The 24434-nt window shown below is 45.1% G+C and overlaps 1 protein-coding gene across 6 annotated transcripts in view; it reads left to right on the forward strand.

The window, feature by feature from the left end:
* The first annotated feature begins 9897 nt into the window (after nt 1-9897).
* LOC146340660 (tumor necrosis factor receptor superfamily member 10B-like) overlaps nt 9898-24434 on the forward strand; it is a 36192-nt gene continuing 21655 nt past the window's right edge. For 2 of the 6 annotated variants that reach the window (XM_084803978.1, XM_084803980.1), the window contains exon 1: nt 9898-10350. In XM_084803978.1, coding sequence (XP_084660104.1) covers nt 10297-10350 — 54 coding nt within the window. In that variant the 5' untranslated portion in view covers nt 9898-10296. Of the gene's footprint in view, nt 10351-11241; nt 11267-16709; nt 16907-17524; nt 17612-24434 lie in introns of those variants that run through there. The other 4 variants (XM_084803983.1, XM_084803984.1, XM_084803981.1 and 1 more) reach the window with 4 other exon arrangements.

Raw genomic sequence — 24434 nt, forward strand, 5'->3', positions numbered from 1 at the left:
TAGTAGCCATTGATAGCCTTCTCCTCCAGGAATTTGTCTAACTTCCTTTTAAAGCCATCCAAATTGGTGGCCATCACTACATTTTGTGGCAGCAAATTCTATAGTTTAACTATGCGCTGTGTGAAGAAGTCCTTCCTTTTATCTATCCTGAATCTCCCACTAATCAGCTTCATGGGATGACCCCACTGGGTTCTAGTATTATGAGAGAGGAAGAAAAAAGTCTCCCAATCCACATCCTCCACATCATGCATAATTCTCCATATCATGTCTCCCCTTACCTTCCTTTTTTCCAAGCTAAACAATCCCAGCTGTTGTAACCTTTCCTCATAGAGGAGCTGCTGTAGCCCCTTGATCATTTTAGTTGCCCTTTCCTGCACTTTTTCCAGTTCTACAATATCTTTTTTTAACGTAGTGACCAGAACTGTACATAGTATTGTAACTGTGGTCTCACCATATAAAGGCAGTATGATATTGGCAGTTTTATTCTCAGTTCCCTTCCTAATTATGCCTAACATGGAGTTTGCCTTTGAACATGGAGCAACAGGGGCCCCAAATACAGCAGGGCTGGCTTACCACATCATAAAATAAGGCTGCAATCTTATGCATGTTTGGACAAAAGAAAGTCCTACAACTCCCAGTATTCCCCAGCCAGCTTGGCTGGCTGGGCATGCTTAGAGTTGTAGGACTTTCTTCTGTCTAAACATGCATAGGATTGCACCTTAAGTGAGGTAAAACACATTACCATCTAAAGAGCTTCCCCCCCCCCCCGTAAGACCATTAAGTCCAGAGTCTAAAATTACCTAACTGCACCACTATTTGGGGCGTGGGGAGCAGTTAGCAAGTATTAGGTGCAATCCTGTATTCACTTATCTGAGACTAAGGCCCACTGAGCTTTGAATGCAATTTACCTCTAAGTACACATGTACAGTGCTTTACATAAGTATTCACACCCTTTGACTTTTCCACATTTTGTTGTGTTACAACTTGGAATTAAAATGGATTTAATTGGCATTTTTACCATTTGATTTTCACAACATACTTAACACTTTGAAGGTGCAAAATATTTTATATATATAATATTTATATATATTAAACATAATTATATACTTAATTAAAAGTTAATTAAACAAAAACAAACCAGCATTTGTTGGTTGCATAAGTATTCACCCCCCACCCCACTCCACTCCACCCCACCCCGAGTCAATACTTGGTAGAAGCACCTTTGGCAGCAATTATAGCTGTGACTCTTTTGGGGTAAGTCTCTATTTTTACTTATTATTAAATTTATTAATCGTCCATCTGGCTGGTCACCCAGCCACTCTGGGCGATGTACAACATACAATAAAAACAGTTTAAAACAATAAAATTCTACAATAAAAACATTTTCTAAAATACCCTAACCCACCCCAAATGCCTGCCTGAACAACAACGTTTTTAATGCATGACGGAAGCTCATTAAAGAGGGGGCATGACGGAGTTCCCTAGGGAGGGAGTTCCACAGAGTGGGGGCCACCACAGAAAAGGCCCTCTCCCTCGTCCCCACCAGTCTAGCTGTCCTGGCTGATGGGACAGAGAGAAGGCCATCCGAGGCTGATCTTGTTAAGCGGCCTGTCTGGTGCTGCTGGAGGTGCTCCTTAAGATAGGCTGGGCCGGAACCATATAGGGTTTTAAAGGTCAAAACCAACACCTTGAATTTGGCCCAGAAAACCACTGGTAACCAGTGCAACTCCTTCAGCACTGGAGTGATGTGATCTCGCCGGCAGCTGCCTTTAATCAGGCGAGCCGCCGCGTTCTGTACCAGCTGCAGTTTCCGAACCGTCTTCAAGGGTAACCCCACGTAGAGCGCATTACAGTAGTCTAAACGAGAGGAGACCAGGGCATGTACTACCGATGGGAGCAGATGGTCGGGAAGGAAGGGGCGCAGCCGCTGTATCAGATGGAGTTGATACAGCGCTGTCCGGCTCACAGCTGACACCTGAGCCTCCATGGACAGCTGGGAGTCCAAAATGACCCCCAGGCTGCAGACCTGGTCTTTCAAGGGTAGCCGTACCCCATTCAACACCAGGTCAACATCCCCCAGCCTCCTCTTGTCTCCCACCAAAAGTACCTCGGTCTTGTCAGGGTTCAGCTTCAGCCTATTCCTCCCCATCCAGCCACTCACCGTCTCCAGACATTTGGACAGGGATTCTATGGCCAACCTTGGTGAAGCTCTACCAGCTTTGCGCATCTGGATCCTGCCATTTTTGCCCATTCTTCCTGGTAAAATTGCTCAAGCTCTGCCAGGTTGGATGGGGACCATTGGTGAACAGCAGTTTTCAAGTCTTGCCACAGATTCTCAATCGGATTGAGGTCTGGGCTTTGACTGGGCCATTCTAAGGCACTCAGGCTCTTGTTTTTAAACTGCTCCAGTGTAACTTTGGCTGTGTGTTTTAGGGTCATTGTCCTGCAAGAAGGTGAACCTCCACCCCAGTCCCAGCTCCCTTGCAGACTGAAACAGGTTTTCCTCTCGAATTGCTGTGTATTTGGCTCCATCCATCTTGCCCTCAATCATGACCAGTTTCCCAGTCCCTGCTCATGAAATGCATCCCCAGAACATGATGCTGCCGCCACCTCCATGCTTCACCATGGGGATGGTGTTCTCAGGGCAATGAGTACCGTTGGGTTTGCACCACACATAGCGTTTTGTGGTAAGGCCAGAAAGTTCAATTTTGGTCTCATCAGACCAGATAACTTTTCCCCAAATGTTTGCTGTGTCTTCCGCGTGCCTTTTGGCAAAATACAAATGGGATTTGAGATGGGTTTTTTTTCAGCAATGGCTTTCTTCTCGCCACTCTTCCATAAAGCCCAGCTTTGTGGAGCGTCCAGGTGATAGTTGTCCCATGGACAGTTTCTCCCATCTCAGCTGTGGGTCTCTCCAGTCCCTTCAGAGTTACCATTGGCCTCTTGGTTGCTTCTCTGACTAATGCCCTCCTTACCTGGTCACTGAGTTTTGGTGGATGGCCTTCTCTAAGCAGAGTCGCAGTTGTGCCATATTCTTTCCATTTTACAATAATGGATTTAATGATGCTCCAGGGGAAGTTCATAGTTTGGGATACTTTTTTTTTTTTTTATAACCCAACCCTGATTGGTGCTTCTCCAGAACTTTATCCCGGACTTGTTTTGATAGCTCCTTGGTCTTCATGATGCTGTTCGTTTAGATATGCTCTTCAACAAACTCTGGGGCTTTCCAGAAACAGGAGCATTTAATCTGAGATCATGTGACACTTGATTTGTACACAGGTGGACTCCATTCAACCAATTATGTGACTTCTCAAGGCAGTTGGTTGGATCACAGCTTATTTAGGGGTGTCACAGCACAGGGGGTGAATACTTTTGCAATCCAGACTTTTCAGTTTTTTATATGTAAATCATTTTGTAAAATATGTAGTTTTTTTTCCTCCACTTTGACATTATAGACTATTTTGTGTAGACCAGTGACAAGAAATCCTAATTAAATCCTTTTAAATTCCAGGTTGTAACACAACAAAATGTGGAAAAATCAAAGGGGGATAAATACTTATGCAAGGCACTGTATAGGATCACATTGATAATCTTTAAAGCAGTATCAGTTTCCCCAAAGCAAACAGTTTATATAGTGCTTTTAGCTCTCCTAAGCTGGTTCTTACCAGCTCAGCTGCCTGCAAAAACTCAGGCTTCTATCCCTTTTGCTGGCTGCCTTCCAACTCCAAACTGTTTCTCTCTGAACACATAACATGGAGAGGCAGAACACTGATCTTAGTTCCTGTTCTGGCTGATAGACATCGCTGGTAGTTAGAAGCCACCAGCTATCATGGACTATTGAAAAGACATCTTTCGGTTAATGCTCATTGAGAGAACATCTTCCACTGTTAACTAAATCAAGCAGAGAAAAGGTAGCCTTCCCACTTGAGGACCACAACACCATTACAGGCTAGCTTTTACTCCCTCGTAGTAAATATCTCATCACCTCTCCCCACATCTTATCCTTCTCTCTGCTTCTCAGTACCATCTATACCTGAAGTTAAGAATCAGTGGTAGCAACTGGGAAGAGGACCTCACTTTTTTTGGCGCTGTGGCACATCCATAGAATGTCCTTCCTAGAGCCAGGGAAGGACACTGAAGCCAGGACTCGGAGTCAGGAAACCACACTCCCCACCCCCTCCCTCTTGTAGCCGGCGTGGAGAGAACTGCACCAGCTACCTCTCCGCCCTTAGAAAACAGAGCACGGAGATGGGGGAAAGGGGATGTTTCAAGGGCTGGGGAGGGGAGGGGACTGGGGCGGCAGCCATATGACAAATCCTATGGTCACCCCAGCCTTCTTCCTTCCTCCTCCCTGAAGCCTCCACTAGATAGGCAAAATTGCCCATCTAGCTAAAATGCAGAGCAGGAGGCATGACGCACCTCCCGCTCTGCATAGGATATTCATAGGCCTTTGAGTTTGGAGGCTTACAAGTACCCAGGGTGGATCCTATAGGATTGTGCCCTTAATGTCTGTTTTTTCAAGACTCACAAATGCATTATAAGCCAGCCCATGATTTTTCCGGAGTCACAAATTAATTATAAGCAAGTTTATATTTTTTTCCTAGACTAACAAGTGCATTATATACTCCTCCCACCCTTAAAACACATTTCCCTGTAAGCTTAAAGAATAAATAATAAGCTTAAAGAATAAATTAGCCCTATAAGCTTAAAGAATAAATTAGCCCTATAAGCTTAAAGAATAAATTATTGATGCAGTGGAGGGGGATGAGTGGGAGTCTGGGGGCCACGGGTGTTGGGTGTTCAGTGTCCTGTCTGCCCTGAAAGATCAGCCATCCCTAGTAACCCTGCCCAGTTAGGCTTCTATTGACTGGATGAGGGCCAATAAACTGAGACTCAATCCAGACAAGGCAGGTACTGTTAGTAGATGGTTCTTCTGCTCAGATCAGTGATAGGCAACCTGTTCTAAAGAGAGCTGCACTCCCCCTAAAGGACCAGGCTTGTAGTCTGGGAGTGCTCTGAGATCCAGAACTGTCATTAGAGGCACAGGTGGACTCCGTGTGTACAGCCACTAAAAATAACATTAACAATATATAGCACACTATAAACATTATAAATAAATCTGTCTATGATACCCAGCTCTCTCTCTCCTTTTCATCAAATCCAGGTGAGGCAGTGGCTGTTCTGAATCAGTCAGTGCCTGGGCATGGTAATGGACTGGATGAGGGCCAATAAAAAGACCCAATCCAGATAAGACAGAGGTACTGTTAGTGGGTGGTTCATCTGCCTGTCTAAGTGATGTTCAATCTGTTCTGGAGGGGGCTGCCCTGTCCCTAAAGGATCAGGTTTGCAATTTGGAGGTGCTCTTGGATCCAGTATTGTTATTGATCTCAGTGGCACACAGCACCTTTTATCAGCTTAGGTGGATATACCAACTACAGTCCTATCTGGACAGAGATCGCCTAGCAAAAGTTATCCATGTTCTGGCGACCTCACATCTAGATGCCTGCAATGTCTTATATGCAGGACTGCCTTTGAAAATGGTCTGGAAACTTCAGCTGGTCCAAAATATGGCAGCAAGATTGTTAATGGGGACGTGAACATATTATGCCAATACTTTTCCATCTGGACTGGCTGCCAATCCATTTCCAGGCCCCATTCAAAGTGCTGGTGTTAACATTCAAAACCCTAAACAGCTTGGGCCCAGGTTACCTGAGGAATTGTCTCCTCCTATATATATTTGCCCAGATCCTAAGATCATCTTCAGAGGTCCTTCTCCAGCAGCCCCTACCAAATGAAGTGAGGTGAGTGACTACTAAGAAGAGGACCTTTTCTGTTGTGGCACCCCAGCTGCGGAATGAGCTCCTCAGAGTGGCTTGCCTGGTGCCTACATTGTGGTTTTTCTGGTGCCAGGTGAAGACCTTATTTTCCCAGGCATTTTAGTAGGTCAGTTTCTGTTATTTTTAAATGTTACTGTATTTTAAATCTTTGCACTGCTGCTAGGTTTTATTTTGGTTTTTATTTTTCATTTTGGTTTTATACTGTAGTTTTAAAATTTTAAACATTTATATTATGTTTTATCATGTTGTGTTTTATTGTTTTAATTGTTGTAAATCATCCAGAGAGCTTTAATTATTGGGCAGTATAGAAATACCATAAATAAATAAATAAATAAATAAATACTATTCAGCTAATATTAATCTCCAATTTTGCCAATATAAAGTCCACATTTTCCTTTGCTTCTACTTTCTGCTTTATAAGAGACCCATGTGTTCCAATCAGCAACAGAGGTGAATCCAAATTACTGCTACCAAAATGAAGAGGAAGCTGAGTTGGTCCATTAGAAAAAAATATCAAAATCCACAGTTAGGCAATCCCTTTATTAGGACCAACAAAAATGTCACAAAAGTTTACAGAACTCTTAATCAGATTGCATAGTAAAGAAAATGGCAATTGGGAGGTAAACCTGGCTGCCTGTTGAAACCACAAAGTCTCCATTTAGTCAGCATCTTCAGATAGACTTTAGGAGGAGATTGCACACTTAATTGTATTAGGCTCTGCTAGGTTCTATGGAGATCTTAGATAGCACCTACATCTGCTGGGACAAAAAAGCAAATAATGCCCAATCCCCCATTAAAAACACAATATCCAGCAATTACTCAGATCCATCTCCAGCCTTAAACAAAACACACATGTTCCTTGTGAGCTACAGAACGGGAGGGAGGGAGGCAGGCAGTTTTTATATTTGTGAAGTTGAAAATTGCCATTTTTCTTATTTGTCCCAGAAGTCTTTGGTGCAAGTTGGAAATCTGTTTTGCACATAGCCAGAGCTAACCTAATGTGTAATATCTCCTGTACTCCATCCTAAGACTGATACAAACCTCAGGCTTTGGGGCTTTTTCATCACACCCTGAAACATCTTTCTATCTTTCTCTCTCTCTCTCTCTCTCTCTCTCTCTCTGCCTTCCCTTTTGTCGTCATTCTTTTATTGAGAGCCAAACTACACAAGACACTAATCACAGAGCATGGAGCTGAGGGTTGTCCTTCTTTCTTAAATTAAACCTCCCCCACCCCATTTTTCCCACAGTGGAGTGGGGGAAACAGTGTGGGTGAGAACATTTAACCCTATCTTCCTGGAGCACAGTAGTCCCCATCCAAATCAGGGCTGAGGGTGCTTACATTAGAGTAAGAAAAAAAAGACTAGCCTCAGCTACATGATGCACGATTAGCATAGTGTGTAGTTTGGCTCTGAATGTCCACCTTGAATAAGAGTTCTGGAGAGCCTGAAAGCTTGCTCACTGTTTTGTGACATTTTAGTTGGTCTTAAGAAAAAGTAAATACAAGGCACTTGGTTAAACTATGGAACTCACTGCCACAAGATGTGATACTGGTGACTAGCTTGGATGGCTTTAAAAGTGGGCTGGGCAAATTAATGGAGGATAGAATTATCAATGGCTACTAGTCGTGGTGGCCATATGCTACCTCCCGGTTCAGAAGTGGTATGCCTTTGAACACCAGTCAGTGGGGAACAACAGCAAGAGAGGAACATTGCACTCATGTGCTGCTTGTGGCCTTCTCAGAGACTTCTGGTTGACCGCTGTGGGAGACAGGATGCTGGACCAGATAGCCTTTGGTCCAGCAGGGCTCATCCTGTGTTGACAACAGACACTACAGACACAGGTAACAACAGACACTACAAAGCTCCAAAAGCCACCGTAGGTCAATACCTGTATTTGGACCAACTAAAATGTGGCAAAAAGCAGTGAGTGACTTCCAGAGAGGGAGCTGTGTTACTCTGTTGCCCCTAAAAACAACAAAAGTGTCTTGTAGTAATTTAAAGACAAACATATTTGTTGTTCTTAAAGGCAAACATTTATTATGGCATAAGATTTCATGGACTAGAATCCACTTCATCAGATGCATAAAGTATTTCTCTTAAATTGGCATGTGTATATATATATATCACAGGGACATATAAGGGGTGGGGTGGGCGGAGATCTTAAACAATGGGGTAAAAATGGCAAAACAGTGCCGAAAGTACAATCTGCCACAATTAAAGCTTCAAAATGTGTGCAAAAGAAGCCCCAGGCCTATTCACAAAAGCAGGAAGTGGGGATAACACTGTCATTTCAGCAGCGCTAGGTGAATTAACATGAAAGCGTCTTGTTTCACAGTTGGGCAGCCTCCCCAACCTGGTGCCTTCCAGATGTCCCAGGTGTGGGCCTCATCCCTCCCTCCACCTGTACCCTGCTTTCATGAGGAACAAGAGTAGGTTCTTGATAAGCAAGGTTTAGCTAATGTTTCATTTTATTTTTCAAAGCAACTGACTATTTCTCAACTTCTTTCTGCTTGGTTCTTTAATAAATTTTATTTATTTATTAAATTTATTAATCGCCCATCTGACTGGTCACCCAGCCACTCTGGGCGATGTACAACCCACCATAAAACAATTTAAAACAATAAAATTTTACCATAATTTTTTTTTTTTAAATACCCTAGCCCACCCCAAATGCCTGCCTGAACAACCACGTTTTTAATGCACGACGGAAGCTCATTAAAGAGGGGGCATGACGGAGTTCCCTAGGGAGGGATTTCCACAAAGTGGGGGCCACCTCAGAGAAGGCCCTCTCCCTCGTCCCCACCAGTCTAGCTGTCCTGGCTGATGGGACAGAGAGAAGGCCATCCGAAGCTGATCTTGTTAAGCGGCATGTCTGGTGTTGCTGGAGGCGCTCCTTAAGATAGGCTGGGCCGGAACCATATAGGGTTTTAAAGGTCAAAACCAACACCTTGAATTTGGCCCGGAAAACAACTGGTAACCAGTGCAACTCCTTCAGCAAATGTATTGGATTGAAAAGTGGAGCTGATCTGATTGTCTTGCCTTGCCCGGACTTGGTCTTATTCTTGCGCTGAGCCGCTTGGCAAACATGCTAACCTGGCTGTAAAGAAGTTTAAAAGAAGCTCTGAAAACGGGCCTATCTTCCACCAGACATAAAACCCATAAGCCAGTCTTCTCCTGTGGGCAGGATATTAGAAAGAAACAGGCAGGAGTGATGGAAGCACTAACTCTGAGGAATGTAGACAAAAGGGTGTCTTGCAGCTGGGTGATTTTGGATTCTGGACTTAGGGCACAATCCTCTGCATGTTTAGACAGAAAAAAAAGTCCTACAATTCCCAGTGTGGGAGTTGTATGACTTTTTTTCTGTCTAACCATGCAAAGGATTGCATCTTTAAAGATCTTATGGGCAGCCCTTTAGACAGCACATGTGATTTTAATGTTTTATATATTTTGTATTGTTTTATTGTGTGCTCTTTGGTTTTAATTTTTGTGAACCGCCCAGAGAACTTCGGCTATTGGGTGGTATAGAAATAAATAAATAAATAAATAAATAAAATACACGCATGTGGAAACACACAACCAGCGTTCCCCCCCCCCCCATGTTTTATAACTAACATTCCCGATAAGTGAGAACAAAACTGTTTCCCAACAATGGGTAGTATCCGATGTTAGTCCTATGCAGAGTGGACCCAATGAAATGAATAAAACATTAGCCATGACTAACATAAGTCCCATTCAGTTCAATGGGTCTACTCTACATAGCTAACATTGGAAGCTACCCCCCGATTTAAAAAAAAAAAAAAATACTCCGAGCTTGTGCAGTTTTGCGTTTTAAACTCACTTAACTCATAGCACCGTCATCCCTACGGGAATAAAACAGAGTTTACTTCTACTGCCCTCCCCGCCTTGCCGCTCTGGGTGGTCCTTTGGGGGCCCCGTGGGCTGTGCGGCTTTGGCCCCTGGCTGCGCCGCTGTCTGCCCTACCTCGCAGGGCACAGGTGCACGGCGCCCCCGTCGGTCACGGAGGGCTGCGGCGGGATGGGAGCTGCCGTCCAGCACATCCGGAGGGCATTAAGTCTGGTTAGCGTTGGGACGCCCCGGAGCGCTGCGTTTGCAACTTCTGCCCTCTGGGGGAGCGAAGCGCGCGACGCCGGAGTCCGGAGCGCGCTCTTCGAGCCTCGGGACCGGACCGGGGCGGAGCCTCCGGCCCCGGCTCAGCGGCCGCGCTAAGTATCGCTGTCGGCCGGCTCGCGACGCTAGTTCGACGCTGGCTGGCGAGGGAGGAGGCGCCCGGGGGCCTGGAGTCTGCCGCCACCGCTGCTGCCAGGAGGTGACTTTGCCTCCGGCGTCCTCCGTCCGCCGGAGACGCGCCGGCGAAAGATTTCCAGGGGAACCCAGTCCGTGGAGCCGCCGCCGCCGCCGCCGCCCCGCGACGACTCTCTCGCCCCGCCGCCGCCGCCGCGATGGGCGCCCGCCGCCTCCTCACGCTGCTGTTCTGCGCAGCGCTTTGCGGCCCGGTGAGTGGGAGCCCGTTCGCCCTCCGTTCTGCTTGGGCTGCTTCCCCTGTTCCGGCTGCACGAGAGCAGCGCCCGCGCGTCCAGTGCTCGCTGAAGATACCTAAAAACGCGGCGTCTGCCCCTGCTTCCCTGCCGCCTTTCCATGAAGGCTGCCTGGGCTCGGAAGCGAGACGCCGAGCCTGCGCCTCCAGTTTGCTCGGAGGAAGCCCCGCGGAGCTCGGCGGAAAGCCCTTTTGCGTAGGCGGGTCTGGGGTTGCTCCGTAAGTTGGCCCAGGTTTGTGGGCGACGGTCGTACGCCCGCTGGACGTGTCGCAAGATCCGTGCACCCCCGTTTCCCTCTCCATAACGCGTCCGCGCACCCTACAGTGGAGGAAGGGGGACGAGAAATGGAGCCATCCTCAGGAAATGGGGTGGGGTGAAATTTGCTGCGAGGCTTCTCTGGAGGTGGGTAGCGCCCTCCCTACTCACGACCAGTAATGCGGGGGGGGGGGAGCGAAGTGAGCGGTCGCTCAGGTGATTGCGCTGTTTGGAAGCCCCCCGTCCCCCGCGAGTCCTTTTCTGCGCTGGGAACATGCCCGGGCAAGTGTCGCTTTCCATCCCATCCCATATTGGGGGAGAGGATGCGTGAAGATCAGGGAGCAGTGAACTTGCGGCAGCGCTGACCGGCTTGAAAGCGGGAGTTGGAGGCTGTGGCAAATTCGGAGGGGGTGGGGTGGTAAATGAATCGTTGTGTTCACACGGGAGCCTTACATCGTCCCCCAAAGCGAGTGCAGCAGTCAAATTAGCCGAGATGTACACACACGCCCCTTCTGGAATGTTGTCCCGAGTTAACAGCATTCACACGTGGCGTAAGTAAGCGCGAGAGGTTCCAGGGCGCTTCCCGGTATTCCGATCGTAACCGTGTCAGCCGCAAAAGGTGAGTTACGCCGCGTTCGACCGGGCTTTCCCCGAGTTACGGAGAGGACGTTGCCGCTTCGAGCTGCATTTTCTATACTGCGACGCGTGGGAGGAAGGCCCTTGGGACTCGGGGCGACTTGCTCCCGCGTCGACTTTTTTAGGATCGGGGCTGCCTTGGTCAAGTCTGGCTAGTGCGTGAGCGGGGAGAGAGGGAGATGGCCAGGGCGGCGGGTGGGGCGACGACTCGCCCGCCTTGCGCATTCTCCCATTTCTGCCCTTGAATTAGAGCCCGCGTGAGCGAGACCCGCTTCTTTAAATAGCGGGCGCGAATGCAGGCTGAGAGAGGAGAGAGAGAGTAAAAGAATGGGGAATAATTCTTTGTGCATGTTTGGAAACTCCCGGTGGGAGGAGACCGGAGAACTCCAGATGTGTCTTTCGCCCCCCTTCGCCTAGTCTTCTCCGGTTCCTCCCCTTATGATGCAACAGCTTGGCAATAATTGCTCCATACATTTCTAGCCAAGTTTAATCCTGTCCCTCTTGTTCCCTTTCTCTTTATTCTCTTTTCCCTCCACTGACCCATGCTTGCTGCTTTTAATGCTGTTATATGCATTTACCCGGGAGTAAACCCCCTTGGAATCAAGGAGACTTACTTCTGAAGGATTGCACTTTATGTAACCTGGGCTGGAGTCTTGCCTCTGAGTAAACCTCGCTGGAGTCACTAAGACTTTTTCTGACTCCAAGGGGATAACCTGGGGTTGTAATCTTCTGCCACCCAGTTAAACAGATTCACTGGGATATGTGACAGCTTGGTATGACCTCTGTTTTTTTCTGATAATTTCTGTCACTGTGTAAGATTTTGGTAATTCATTATTAGCTGTCCAAGGGAGCAATCCTATGCATGTTTAGACAGAAAAAGGTCCTATAACTGCTGTAGGACTTTTTTCTGTCTAAACATGCATAGGATTCTGCCCTAAAGCTGGATGGGAGCAAGCAGATAATTTAAGAAACAGTGCCAACTTTTTTCATTTAAGTCTGAGTGAAATGCTGGCTGTATTGTGAGTCAATTTAGCATGAACAAAGGCCAGTGTGATTTAATCCTGGCATTTCCTTCTGACTTAAGTTTTCAGAACCAAACTGCTTTCTGTTCTCCAAGATACATTCACTTAAGTCAGCGGTGTGGTTATAATAGTACCAAATAAAATTATTGTTGGTGTTTCAAAGTTGATGGGTCTGCTTAGATGTAAGCTTTTTCAGGACAATGGTTTTGAGTGTTAAGAACATTTTGGGGTTGTCTTTATTTTCCTCTTTCCTGGGAATATTGTAAAACGTATTTGCAATGCCTTTTCAGTGCCAGGTGAAGACCTTTTTATTCTCCCAGGTATTTTAATTCTTCAGTTTTTATTAAATCGTGTATTTTTAGATGTTTACACTGCTGCTAGTTTTTACTTTGGTTTTATACTGTAGCTCTAAACTTTAAAAAGCTTTATATTTTTATCATATTGTATTTTAGGGTCTTAACTATTGTAAACCTTCCAGGGAACTTTGGCTATTGGGCAGTATAGGAAATGTAATAAGTAAGTTAAGTAAGGTTATTTGCATGGCATTCTGACTTTCTGGGACAAGTGCAGTACTTGGAGAAGAGAGGAGGAGAATTAAAACCAAACAAGTTGGCTAACATTTTTAGTTGGGGTGTTTCGCTTTTTTGTTTTTGACAGATGGAAGTGGTTAACCTGAAGGTAGCCTTTCCTCAACCTGCTGCCCCCCAAATATTTTGGACTACAATGACTATCATCCTCAGCCAGCATGGTCAATGGTCAAGAATGCTGGGGGTTGTAGTCCAAATCTAGAGAGTACCCGGCTGAAGAAGGTTGCCTTAAGGATTTCAGTGGAGAGACCTGTGCCTTTATCTACCATACTCTTAGGGGAGAAAGCTTATATACATCTAGTGGACCAATTTTTATGACTATTGTGATGGCTGTAACTCTGTAGCAGGATTCCCAGATCAAAAATTAGAATGGCCTCAGGCCCTGTGATGTGCTGCTGGTTAACCCTCTTGCCTTTCCAGTTTAAAAACACAGTGGCTTTAGAAGTGAGGTGAGAAAATCCCCAGCACTACACCACTGATACAAAACACTGCAGTCCTTAATACAGTGTTTGGAACTGTATTTGTGTGTTCGTAGGAGGCAATCAAAGATGCATGTTCAGAAAGCCACAGTGATACTGTCACGTGTGCTAGAGGTTAGGACTTGGGAAGGAACTGTCCTAACCTTGCCTTGAGTACTATTTTTAGTGGAAAGGTGGGATGTCAATTAAATGATGCTTTAACAATCTTCTTAGTTGCCCAGTTATGGGGTGGCATATAAATAACAAAAATAAATACATGTTTAAGATTACTTGGGCTGCACTTAACACCTGAACCAAGTGGGACTGATTTCTGAGTAAACATGCATAGGGTGGCACACTTGATCAGTTCTAGACCTAGACAGAGCAGCGTTCTTGTTCTAATCTTGAACAGCGATGTGGGGTGGGAAATTGTCCAAAACAGGAAATTTTCCAGTGTTTAATTTTTCAGTTTCTTAAGTTCATTAGTAACAATAACTGGATGCTAATCACAAATAAAATCTTAGGCATGTTTGGCAGTTTTCAAAGTTGTAGATAAGTAGTTGTCAGCATGCACAGTTCCTTGGGTTGCTAAAATCTATTGGTATGTCAACAGTTTTTAGTAGCTTTGTTTTTTCTTAAACTTAAACAATGTGGAGGAAGTACATGCTATTGTCTTTATTTTATTTTTTTTAAGCATTGCTACCTAATATAAGGGCCGCGGTGGCTTAGTGGTTAAGACGCTGAACTGCAGACCGGAAGGTCGGCAGGACAGCAGTTCGAGACCCGAGTGCCACGTGACGGAGTGAGCTCCTGTCTTCCGTCCCAGCTCCTGCCAACCTAGCAGTTTGAAAGCAAGAAATTGCAAGTAGATAAATAGGTACCGCCTCAGCGGGAAAGGTAACAGCGTTCCGTGCACCTCGGTGTTCAGTCATGCCAGCCACATGACCACGGAAGCGTTTTCGGACAGCGCTGGCTCTTCAATTTAGAAATGGAGATGAGCACCGCACCTTAGAGTCGGACACGACTGGTTGGGGACACCTTTACTTTTACCTTTTTACATAATATAACATGTAAATCATATTAAGTTTGCTTTAATTTCCCCCCTCAAATATTTCAGTTCAAATACTTGTGGTGTATTGGGACAAAAATTAACAAGGGGTACTTTTAAAGATTTGTTTACTAAATACAAGTTAAATAAACATGCTAATTTAGATCACTCTCTAGGACAGCCTTCTTCAACTTGGAGCCCTCCAGGTGTGTTGGCCTTCAGTTTCCATCAGCCCCAACCAGCATGAGCAATAGTAAGGGATGCTGGGAGTTATAGTTCAAAACATCTGGAGGGTACCAGATTGCAGAAGGCTGCTCTAAGGCATCAGAAAAATTAAAATTTTACTAGTTTACATAGTAAAATTTTCCTATTCAAAATTTTCTGGAAAACCCACATTTTCTGGAAAACCCACATGGAAAACCGGACATAACTTCTCAGTTATGTCCAGTTACACCTAAATAAATCCTGAATGTATTTAGCTGTTTGCCCAATTTTGTGTGCCTCCCACCTCTGCAGGCAGAAGGCCTGCTCGCTGGGGGGTAGTTCTATCCAAGCCAAAGTTGGGTCTTCCTGGGAAAAGGGGTGGGTGGGGAATGGGTCTTCTCCCTTCCCAAAGGGTCCCTAGTTAATGTGTATATGCAAGCCTCAAGCTGCCAGACTCTCCTAGCATTGATGTGTTTGCTGCTGCCTACCTTTAATGATTTATGGCACAATCCTGTGCATGTTAAGACAGAAAAAAGTCCAACAACTCCCACCATTCCCCAGCCAGCATGTTCTGTCATAACATGCATAGGATTGCACCCTTAGTATATCAAAGACTAGTGGTGAAGCAAACAGGCGATGTCTGTTACCACTACAGCCAACTTCCCTTCTTTGACCCTGCCTGCACCCACTTGCATGTGGAGATGGAGAAGACAGGATGCTGCTGCTATAGTGGGCCTCTCTGTCCTAGCAAAAAATACCCCTGTTTTCTCAGCTTTCCCTCACCTGTTGTCCTCGAGATGTGTTGGACTGCCACTTCCATTATATCCAGCCAGCAGTGGCCATGGGGATTATGGGAGTTGCAGTCTAATACATCTGGAAAGCACCAGGTTGGGGGAGGTGGGCTTATGCCACAATAATAAAAAATAGTATTTAAGATGCCACAAGACTCCTTGTGTGTGTGGCTAGGTTCACACAACTTGATAAGCCAGAGTATGGGTTGAATGTAGCTTGTTGTGCTGTGTGAACCCAGCCGCACCAACAAAGCATGGTTTGTTAACCATGAATAACCGATGAAGAGAACCTGTGGTTTGTTGTTGGGTTGTGAACTGTGGGTTGTTCATGGTTAACAAACTATGGTTTCACACAATGCGACAACCCATGGTTCAACAGCAACTCCACAGTCAACCCACACTTCGGCTTGTTGCGTAAGCCAGGTCTGTGTGTGGTTGCAACAGACTAATACAGCTACTGCTCTGGAAATTTATTGTATAAACCTCCCTTCATCCACAAGAGACCCCAGGGTGTTGTACACCCCCTCCCAATCCAATGTAAAAACATAACTGTTACATATTAAGAGGCAAACCCAACAAAAGATGCAAGAACTTTAAATGAAATACTATTCATATTTACTTGGCGTTAAACCCAATGATGTTCACTTGGGCCGACTCCTTTGTATATATGTGTAGGAAAGCAGCCTTAATCATATTGGCCGGAACATAGGTCTGTGAGGGAGAAGGCGAGGGAGAGTGCCCTCTGGTTGTATTGAAGTTCTTGCACGGACTCATGAGTCATCACAGAGTGGCAGTTTCCAGGGGGTCTCCATGGGACAAACGCACAAAGAGCAGGCCAGCCCTTAACCTCTTGGTTATCTGACTCGTTTTCTGTGTGAGGGGATGGAGAGGGTATGACAAGTTCAGTTTGGAGCAAGCAGCAGCAGCTTATCCGAGGTTGAAAGAAACAATTCTGAAATGTATAGATAAAGGAGACTTTGAAAAGTAGCGTGTGTGTGTGAAGGATTGCATCCGCCTGTTGTGCAACTGAGGTATGTGTGGTGAACGGAGGGGTGTGGCACAGAATGACATCATCGTGTTGCATTTTTCCCCGTGGCAAGAAGTTGATTCTGTGAAGCACGAGGCCTGTGGTTTTACATCGCCCCCAAAGCATAAGTGATCTCATTAACCAGCCTTCATAGTCCAACACATCTGGGGGACACCTGGTTGGGGAAGACTGTCATAAGCTAATTTCTGGAAGAATACTGGTGTGGAAGGCAACTCACCTGTGCATGTATATCGCAAGGCCTCTTTGTCCCTTTCTTAGCTGAATGTGTTACTTGCCTCCATTGAAAAGTACTATGTTTTGAGGTGGCCTAAAGTGATAGGAAAATTCTTGTTTGTGGTGTTTCCCCGGATTGATTTGTGCAGACAGGGTTTGCGCTACTTTGTTACATTGCATTTCCTGAGTGAGACTAGAGCGATGGGGACTGACTCACCCTCTGTCGATGCAAAATGGGCTGCGACACCACAGGTGAGAGATGGACAACTTTCAAAGGTCTGGGGACATTTGGGGGGAGTCTGGGGGGCAAGCATGCCCCCGCAAATGGTGGGGAAGCCAAAAGAAATGCTGGTTTGCCACCGAAATTCATCCACAGACTACTCCATAGCACTACAGAGTTTAAATGTAGCTTGTTTCCAAGCTAATTTAACCCTTTGGGCTCTCTTTAGTGGCTACAGAATGCCCAAAGGGCCAAATCTATCTGCAAAAAAAATCTATTTTTATATTTAACAAGTACACTGGTTAATAACTTGTTTCAAAACAAGAAACTCATTCCTCAAACACTTCTTCAAACAAACATTTATCTACAGCTTTCTTCCTTCTGATAAACACTTCACAGTTTTCTCATTGCTGTTCTTACAATTCTTGTTCCAATTACTCTCCGTTGGTTCAAGTGAACTCAGGGTTAACTATTAACAAGAATTTTTATTATCTACATGCTGAAAATATTTGCTTTGAAGCAAATGCTTGTTTTGAAGTAGCTGTCAATTTTCTGGCTAGAAAGTTGTGATTTCTCAGAACAGAAAGTCTGGAGTTTCAGATAGAAGGTTTTTCTCTTGGGTTTGTTTTGTTCAGTTATGAACATTTTCATTTCTCCGAATCTGTTGGGAGAGGAAGCTGCTGTGAGTCTGGGTTCCTCAGCTACATGCAAGACTTCTGAAACAAGGAGGGGAAAGAGTAAGAACACTTGCAGAGGAGTTATTTTAATGTTTTGAACCTGCTGCTGAACTTTTGTTCTGTTGAGCTGCCTGTGGGATTGGTGATAGGTCTCTCTTCCTGCAGCACAGTTCTTTAAAACCCAGCAGTGTTTACAGGGTGGAAATGGTGCTGACATGGCTTCCTTTACCCCTGCAGAATATTTTGGAGGTGCTGAGTCATGCAGGTTTCAGGAGCTGTTGCTGCGTAGGCTGGAGGAACAGACCAGTTCTGATACTCCAACCTTCACCACCACCACCACCCAAGTACCTACAACCCATTGGGGGCAAGGCGTGTGGCTGACAAGCCATACAGAGATTAGGTGCTCCGGAACTCTTCTCTGTCTCTCTTGCCTGTCCCCTTCCACCTCATGACTCACTCTGGGAACATTCCCCAGGACTTTGCACCATGGAGGAGGGGGACTGGAGGGAAGAAACGTAGTTGGGCAGCTGAGTGGTACCTTCCTTGATGTGGGTGGGAAGGGAGGGTGGATGCAGTCCCAACACAGCCTTCATTGGCGCTTCTTAAACTGAACTGGTTGTCCCTTGGAAAGCTGCGTAGGGCTTTCTGCTTGCACGCTGCAGGGATAGAGAGTGATGCCTGTCTTGTTTGCCTGGCAGAGGATCATGACTTGTTCTGGTTTCCAGTTTTAATAACTGAAGTTCAGACTCCTGTTTTAAAAAGAACTGTATGGGTGAGAAGGGTTCTTCAGGTGTTGCCCTGGTACGTTCCTCTATCTTGCATGCTAGTATTGTGCCAGCAAGTGCACGTGAATGTGTGTTTGTGTGCGCATAAGGAGCAGTGTGTTGCCTAGTGGGTGGGGAAAGCACCTTTCTCTCCCTCCCCCACTCCTGCAATACAGGAATGGGCAGCCCAAGAGTAATGAAGATCCAAATAGTTATCTGTTAGCTGTGTGCTCCTTTGGTTTCTCCCTCCCTCTGATCCAGCTGAGTTATGAGAGGCATGAACAAAAAGGGTTTGTGTACATCTTGGATGGTGGATTTGGCCCTGAGTTTGCTGACTGTTGACTCCAGATAAAACTGCAAGTTACTTGAATTGTATAGCACAGGGCTGGGAAGAAGTTAGATCTCCAGATGTTTTGGACTTCAACTCCGAGAAGCCCCTGCCAGCATGGCCTATTGTCAGGAATGCTGGGAGATGGAATCCACAACATCTAAGATATCTGAGAGAGCACCTTCTCCCTTACCAATCTGCCCGATCACTGAGGTCATCAGAGGGCATGCTCCAGGTGGTTCTGCATGGACCAATGGCCTGACTGGAGTCCACTCGGAGAAGAGCCTTCAGTGTCGCGGCTCCTGTCCCATGGAACCCCCTGCCTCTGGAGGTCAGGCAGAGTGCCAACTCTGTGTTGTTTTTGGCACCTCCTGAAAACAGCTCTTTTGTTCCAAGGAAATATTAGCACTCTGTTTTTTAAAGAGAAAATTTATTATCATAGTTCTTTTTATCTTTGTTCATTTTATCTCTTGTTCATTGCTCTGGAATCTGTTCAGATTTGGAGCAGTATACAAATGTTGTAAACAATAAATAATACCCAGAGATCTACTTTTTGCCTGCCCCTCACATAGCGTATAGCTGAACCTATTCCTTCTTTTTACTTCAGCGTAAGTATGTCCCGATTTGGATCAGGACCAGCATGCACCAGGAAGGGAAGATTAAACCTTCCCCCCACCTGTTTTCTGCCTGAAATTTCAAAAAAAAAGTGTGGGGATTAAAAAAAGAAAAGTTTCCATTGCCAGTCCTATCGTTTGGCTCTTATATGCCCATTTTACAGATCAAAATGATGTACCGCTTGTACCAAGGATTACTGCCCAGGGCTTCTTCCACCGATATATATACAAGGCTGAAGGCTTTTCTCCTTGGGCTTTCCTGGTCTTAAAGCAGTTGTGTTTAGGAAATGAGAAATTGTTATGGATGTTCACAAGTTTTAATGGAATATGCAATCTTGCAGTGGATCCTCTTGTTATGTCAGAATAGCTTCTAGTTAAATACCTATTGCAATCCTTATTATCTGGAGGACAGCTAGGGGAGGAGATAGTCTTGTGTGTCCATTTACATGCTGATTAGGGATAAGAGTGTTATTGCCAGTTAGTGGTTGTGAGTGGTCTATTTGCTTATCGATAACTTAGAATTGTCCCAGACTCCTTTTTGCATATCTTGGCCATCTACCCCCACTGCTAAGCATTTTTTCCTGTGGGTATGTGTGTGTGAGAGAGAGAGAAGGGGAAAAGAGAACTCACCTGCTCTACTAGCAAAGTCAGTGCTCCTGAGCAAGCAGAAATGACACTGAAACAACTAAAAAGGAAGAGGGGAAAATCAGGATAGTTGCAGGAGCCCTGATGCTGGTGCGGGGAGACATGACACTTTGACACCACAAGGGAGAAAACTCACCAAAAATAGCCCAGTGAGGACTGAGCTGAACATCTGTGTCAGTTGGTGAGGAAAATAGAAAACTGTGGTGGTGGTGGTGGGGTGTGTGTGTGTGTGTGTGTGACAGATACCTGGTTTGCAAGGAACTGCTAGCTATGGGTTGTTGAACTGTGATGTATAGATATGGAGATTAGAGATATACCTCCCAGCGAAGGACAGGATTTCAGGCATCTGATGGACTCCAGTCCACAAAGGTTTATGTTTTCCATTAGTCTCTAAAGTGCCACAAGACTTTTGCATTTGTTTTAAAAGGAGGCATGCTCAGATTGTGCAAGAACACAAGGGACAGGCTTCTCAGAAGATGGATAATTCTTGCTCATGCACACTGAAAAGAAAATCTTTTCAGGGGCCAGAGTGACATGCACCTCAAATTTCAATGCAGAAAAAAGCCCCACCAAAACACAACACCTCAGCCATCAGAAGTTCCACTATCTGCCTTTAAGCTGTTTTTTTGTAGAGCTCCATACCCAGTAAGGTGGCATCTTCCTGCATGTGAAAGAACACCCCACTGAACTGCTGATAACATACCTTCCGCTTAGGTTAATGAGAGCTGTAGGATAGGGCAGGCAAACCTGTTAGGCTACTGCTAAAAACAGTTATGTAGGGTATAAGATCTTTATCCCTTGGGGAGGGAACAGGACCTCAAAATTTTCTAGGATTCAGCTTGGCATGCTAACAGTTTTTAAAAGCAATGAAAGCTGTGTTGTCAGTAAAACTCCCAAGTTCACAGTCAGGACAAACCAAAATGATGAGCGAGCTTTCGAGTCCTCCAGGCTGGATGTTCAGGAAAGCAAAGTGAGAGGAGAGAAAGAAGCTGGGTTGTTGTAGCCACAAAGTGCATCACAGTATTAACATGGGGCATAGTAAAAATTGTTGGCTGGGTTAGGCTCTACTAGGTGCTGTGCAGGCGGATTTCTGGGACCAAGAAATGCATAGTTGCCGATCTACCCTATTTTGAAAAAACAGGGTTTTATATTCACAAAACCACTGGTGTACCCCTCAACCTCAGGGTTGAAATCTAGGCACCCCATAGCCCGGGGGGGGGGGAACCACCTAGAGCAGGGGTGCACAGCCTTAGGCCCCAGGGCCAAATCCAGCCCTCTGAGGTTTACCCTTCCCCTGGCCCCACCCACTGGTGGTTTTCTGGCTTTTGTGCAGTTTTTCCCCCATTATAAAAGATTGAACTGCCTCTCCTAAGGCTAAGTTATGGGTGGTAAAAGCTTTAAGCAAAAATATGCTGGTATTTTTGGCTGGGCCCCCTTTTGTTCCACTCACCATTGGAATGAGGCCCCTAGAAATTTCTCTGAAAAGGAATTCAGCCCTTGGACTGGAAGAGGTTCTGCACACCTGACCTAGTGAATGGCAGATGATGGGGGTGCCTGCAGACAGGAGCCCACTGAGGAGGATGCTGTTCATGGCAACATCTTTTCTTTCTTCTTTTTAAAAACATTCTATAGTCAGTGGGTGGCCGGATGAGCACGTACATGATCACTGATGCTCATTTTATTATTTTTACTTCATAAAAACATCTTATTCTTTTCTACAAGAAAATGCTGCTTCATCCCCAATAAACGGCAGCAGAAGTGAACTCTCAAATCTATTCCTGTTATCGTGATGGTGCTTTGATTTAAAATGTGAAACCACACATGCCCCGCATATGTCTTTGTTTTTATCAGGACTGGAAAACTTATTTTCTTTCTCACCTCCCCCCCCCGTCCCACCCTGCCCCAATGTATTGGGAGTGTTGAAACAGTTGTGAAGCATGGAACGGTAGTGGGGAGAAGAAGAATGTTAATTGTGTGCTTCACAACTAAAGCAATACACAACACCATTTAAAGATGATTGAAGGTGCAATCCTATGCATGTTTAGACAGAAAAAAAGCCTACAACTCCCAGTATGCCCCAGCCAGCATGCTGGGAGCAGCTGGATCTGTGTGCTTTTGTGGCACTTTCAAGACCTAACAACTTTTCATTTCATTTTTGATCAATACTCCGCCCTTCAGCAGGATCCCAGGACTTACAAAAAGGTAAAATTGCAACAGAACAAACAAAGCCAAAAGCATTAAAACAAGAACATTAAAATGCCACCATATAAGCAAGTGGTGTAAAAGCAATCAGGAGAGTGAAAGAAACACCAAGCAGCATAAAAACAAAGCACCCTGGGTGGAGGACGTGTAATCCCAACACACACACCCTTATACACAACTGTGTGTATCTACTTGCCAGCTTAGGATAACACCAATGCATCTGATGAAATGGACTCTGTTCTGTGGAAGCTTATGCCTTAATACATTTGTTAATTTGTAATGTAGCCTACTCCAACCTGGTACCTTCCAGAGGTGTTGGACTACAACTTCCAGCATTCCTAGCTATGCTGGCTGGAATGGAATTACATCAATCCACTGATCTTTGGGGTTTCTCCCACAAATCGCTTCTCAAGGAATTGCTTGTTCTCACTTCAATATCTTCAATCTGTAGATTGCAGCAGAACCAGAAAGTGAAAATACTTTTTAAATTTCTCCTTTCTAAGTTCTCCTTGTGTACCTGAAATTTCCATCCACACCTCTGGTGTAGGGTTCTAAGCTTACAGCCCTGTGTGTGGTTAACCTGGTAGTAAACCCACTAAATTCTGCGGGCTTGCTTGCTTGTTTTCAAGTACACATGTATAGGACTAGCAAGCAGTCATCTATTCCAGCTAGTGAACTACTTGAAAGGCTAGTCCCAGAATTTCACGCCCATGCACAAGAAATAGATAGGAGGGGATGAACTTGGATATATCTATGCAAAGACATATTGATATGTGAAATGTGCAACCCACATGTTCTAGTAGCAGTTGTAGGGGAAGCTGTATCCATTGTAAAGAGTGTGTCGATTTTTTGCCCTTTTGTACAGCACTGATAGATTTGTACATAATGTATTTGGCCCAGCCTGTGTACCATGGGTAACCATCATCTCTTCTATCAGTTTGAAGTAAAGTTTGCTTTGTTTGTCTGTTTTGGATTTTTTTGACAAATTGCACTGTTACATCTGTTAAGCTAGCTCTAGGGAAGAGGAAGATCTTTATTTCAACAGAGGTCATTGAGCCATTTTAATTTAATAATTTTTAGGATACCAATCAGTTGTTAATGGCTTGTTAATTATATCTTATTTTTAATCATGTTTAGTCTGATTCCTTTGTATGTTGACACTTTATATCTCGTTTTCAAGTTTAAGTTTGATGTATAAGGGAATGCCTGGTTGGCTATTGAGCAGTAAACGGAACTGTACTTTGGATTGTGAGGAATCATGATGGGTTTAAGAACCAGTGGATCACGTTGGCTCAAAACTTGGGATGTGAACCCAGATCTCACGGTTACCTTGCAAGTTGGTTGTAAGGATGACTGCTGTATATAAGGCAGCAATGGAAAGTATGTGGCCCGCCAGGTGTTGCTGGATTGCAATTCCCATCATCCTTCACCATTGCAATGCTGACAAGGGCTGATGTAAGAGATTAAGATGATAATTTCAATGAGGAGCATGAGGGAAAAAATATTTCGGGTGGAGAGATACTGCTTCCCATCTCTTTGGGACTGCCTTTCTATCCTGTTGCCTTTCAGATGTTTTGGACTACAACTCCCATCCCTGACCATTGAGCATATTGGCAGGGGCTTGTGGGAGATGGAGTCAAAACATCGGAAGGGCACCCAGTTGGAGAATGCCGGCTTAGGGCATCCTCCTAGCACAGAAGATCCAGTAGAACTTCAAGTTTTCTTGTCAAAAGATGGATACCAAAACCATTTATTTCAGATGATTTCTGCACTGCTTTTCATTTTTTTTAAAGCAGCTATCACTTTGGAAGTTTATCTTGGTAGTTTATACACAAGGGCTTGCTGCTACACTAAACAAAAAAAGTTTTCTAAAGGCGTAATTAGACAGAAAAAAGTCTTCTTACTCCCTGCATGCCCCGGTCAGCATGGCTGGCTGGGAGCTGTAGGACCTTTTTCTGTCTAAAAATGCATATATTTGTGCTCCTGTTTCTTTCCACTTTTTTCTTCCACAACAACCTTGTGGAGTGGATATCGATCGGGTCTTCCTGGCCCATGTCTAGTGCTTTCTCCCACTACCCCTCACTAGCTTATAATAGGTGTATTGCTTACAGCTATAAGTATGAGAATGTGTAGGGCTGGCTTCTGTAACTATGTAATTATAACAAAAAGCTTCTCCCCCCCCCCTTAAAAATAGAAAACTGAGAGATGACATCTTGCAGAAGCTGACTAATTCTATGCTAGCGACCTTATTCTGCAACATAGAATACATCTGGGTTGATGCAGTGTCGTAGATTCTCTCTAGAGGAGCAACAGAGAGAAAGTGGATCTCC

The sequence above is a fragment of the Heloderma suspectum genome, chromosome 6, assembly GCF_057233095.1.
Source record: "Heloderma suspectum isolate Gila_16-S chromosome 6, 16-S_ref, whole genome shotgun sequence".
NCBI lineage: Eukaryota > Metazoa > Chordata > Lepidosauria > Squamata > Helodermatidae > Heloderma > Heloderma suspectum.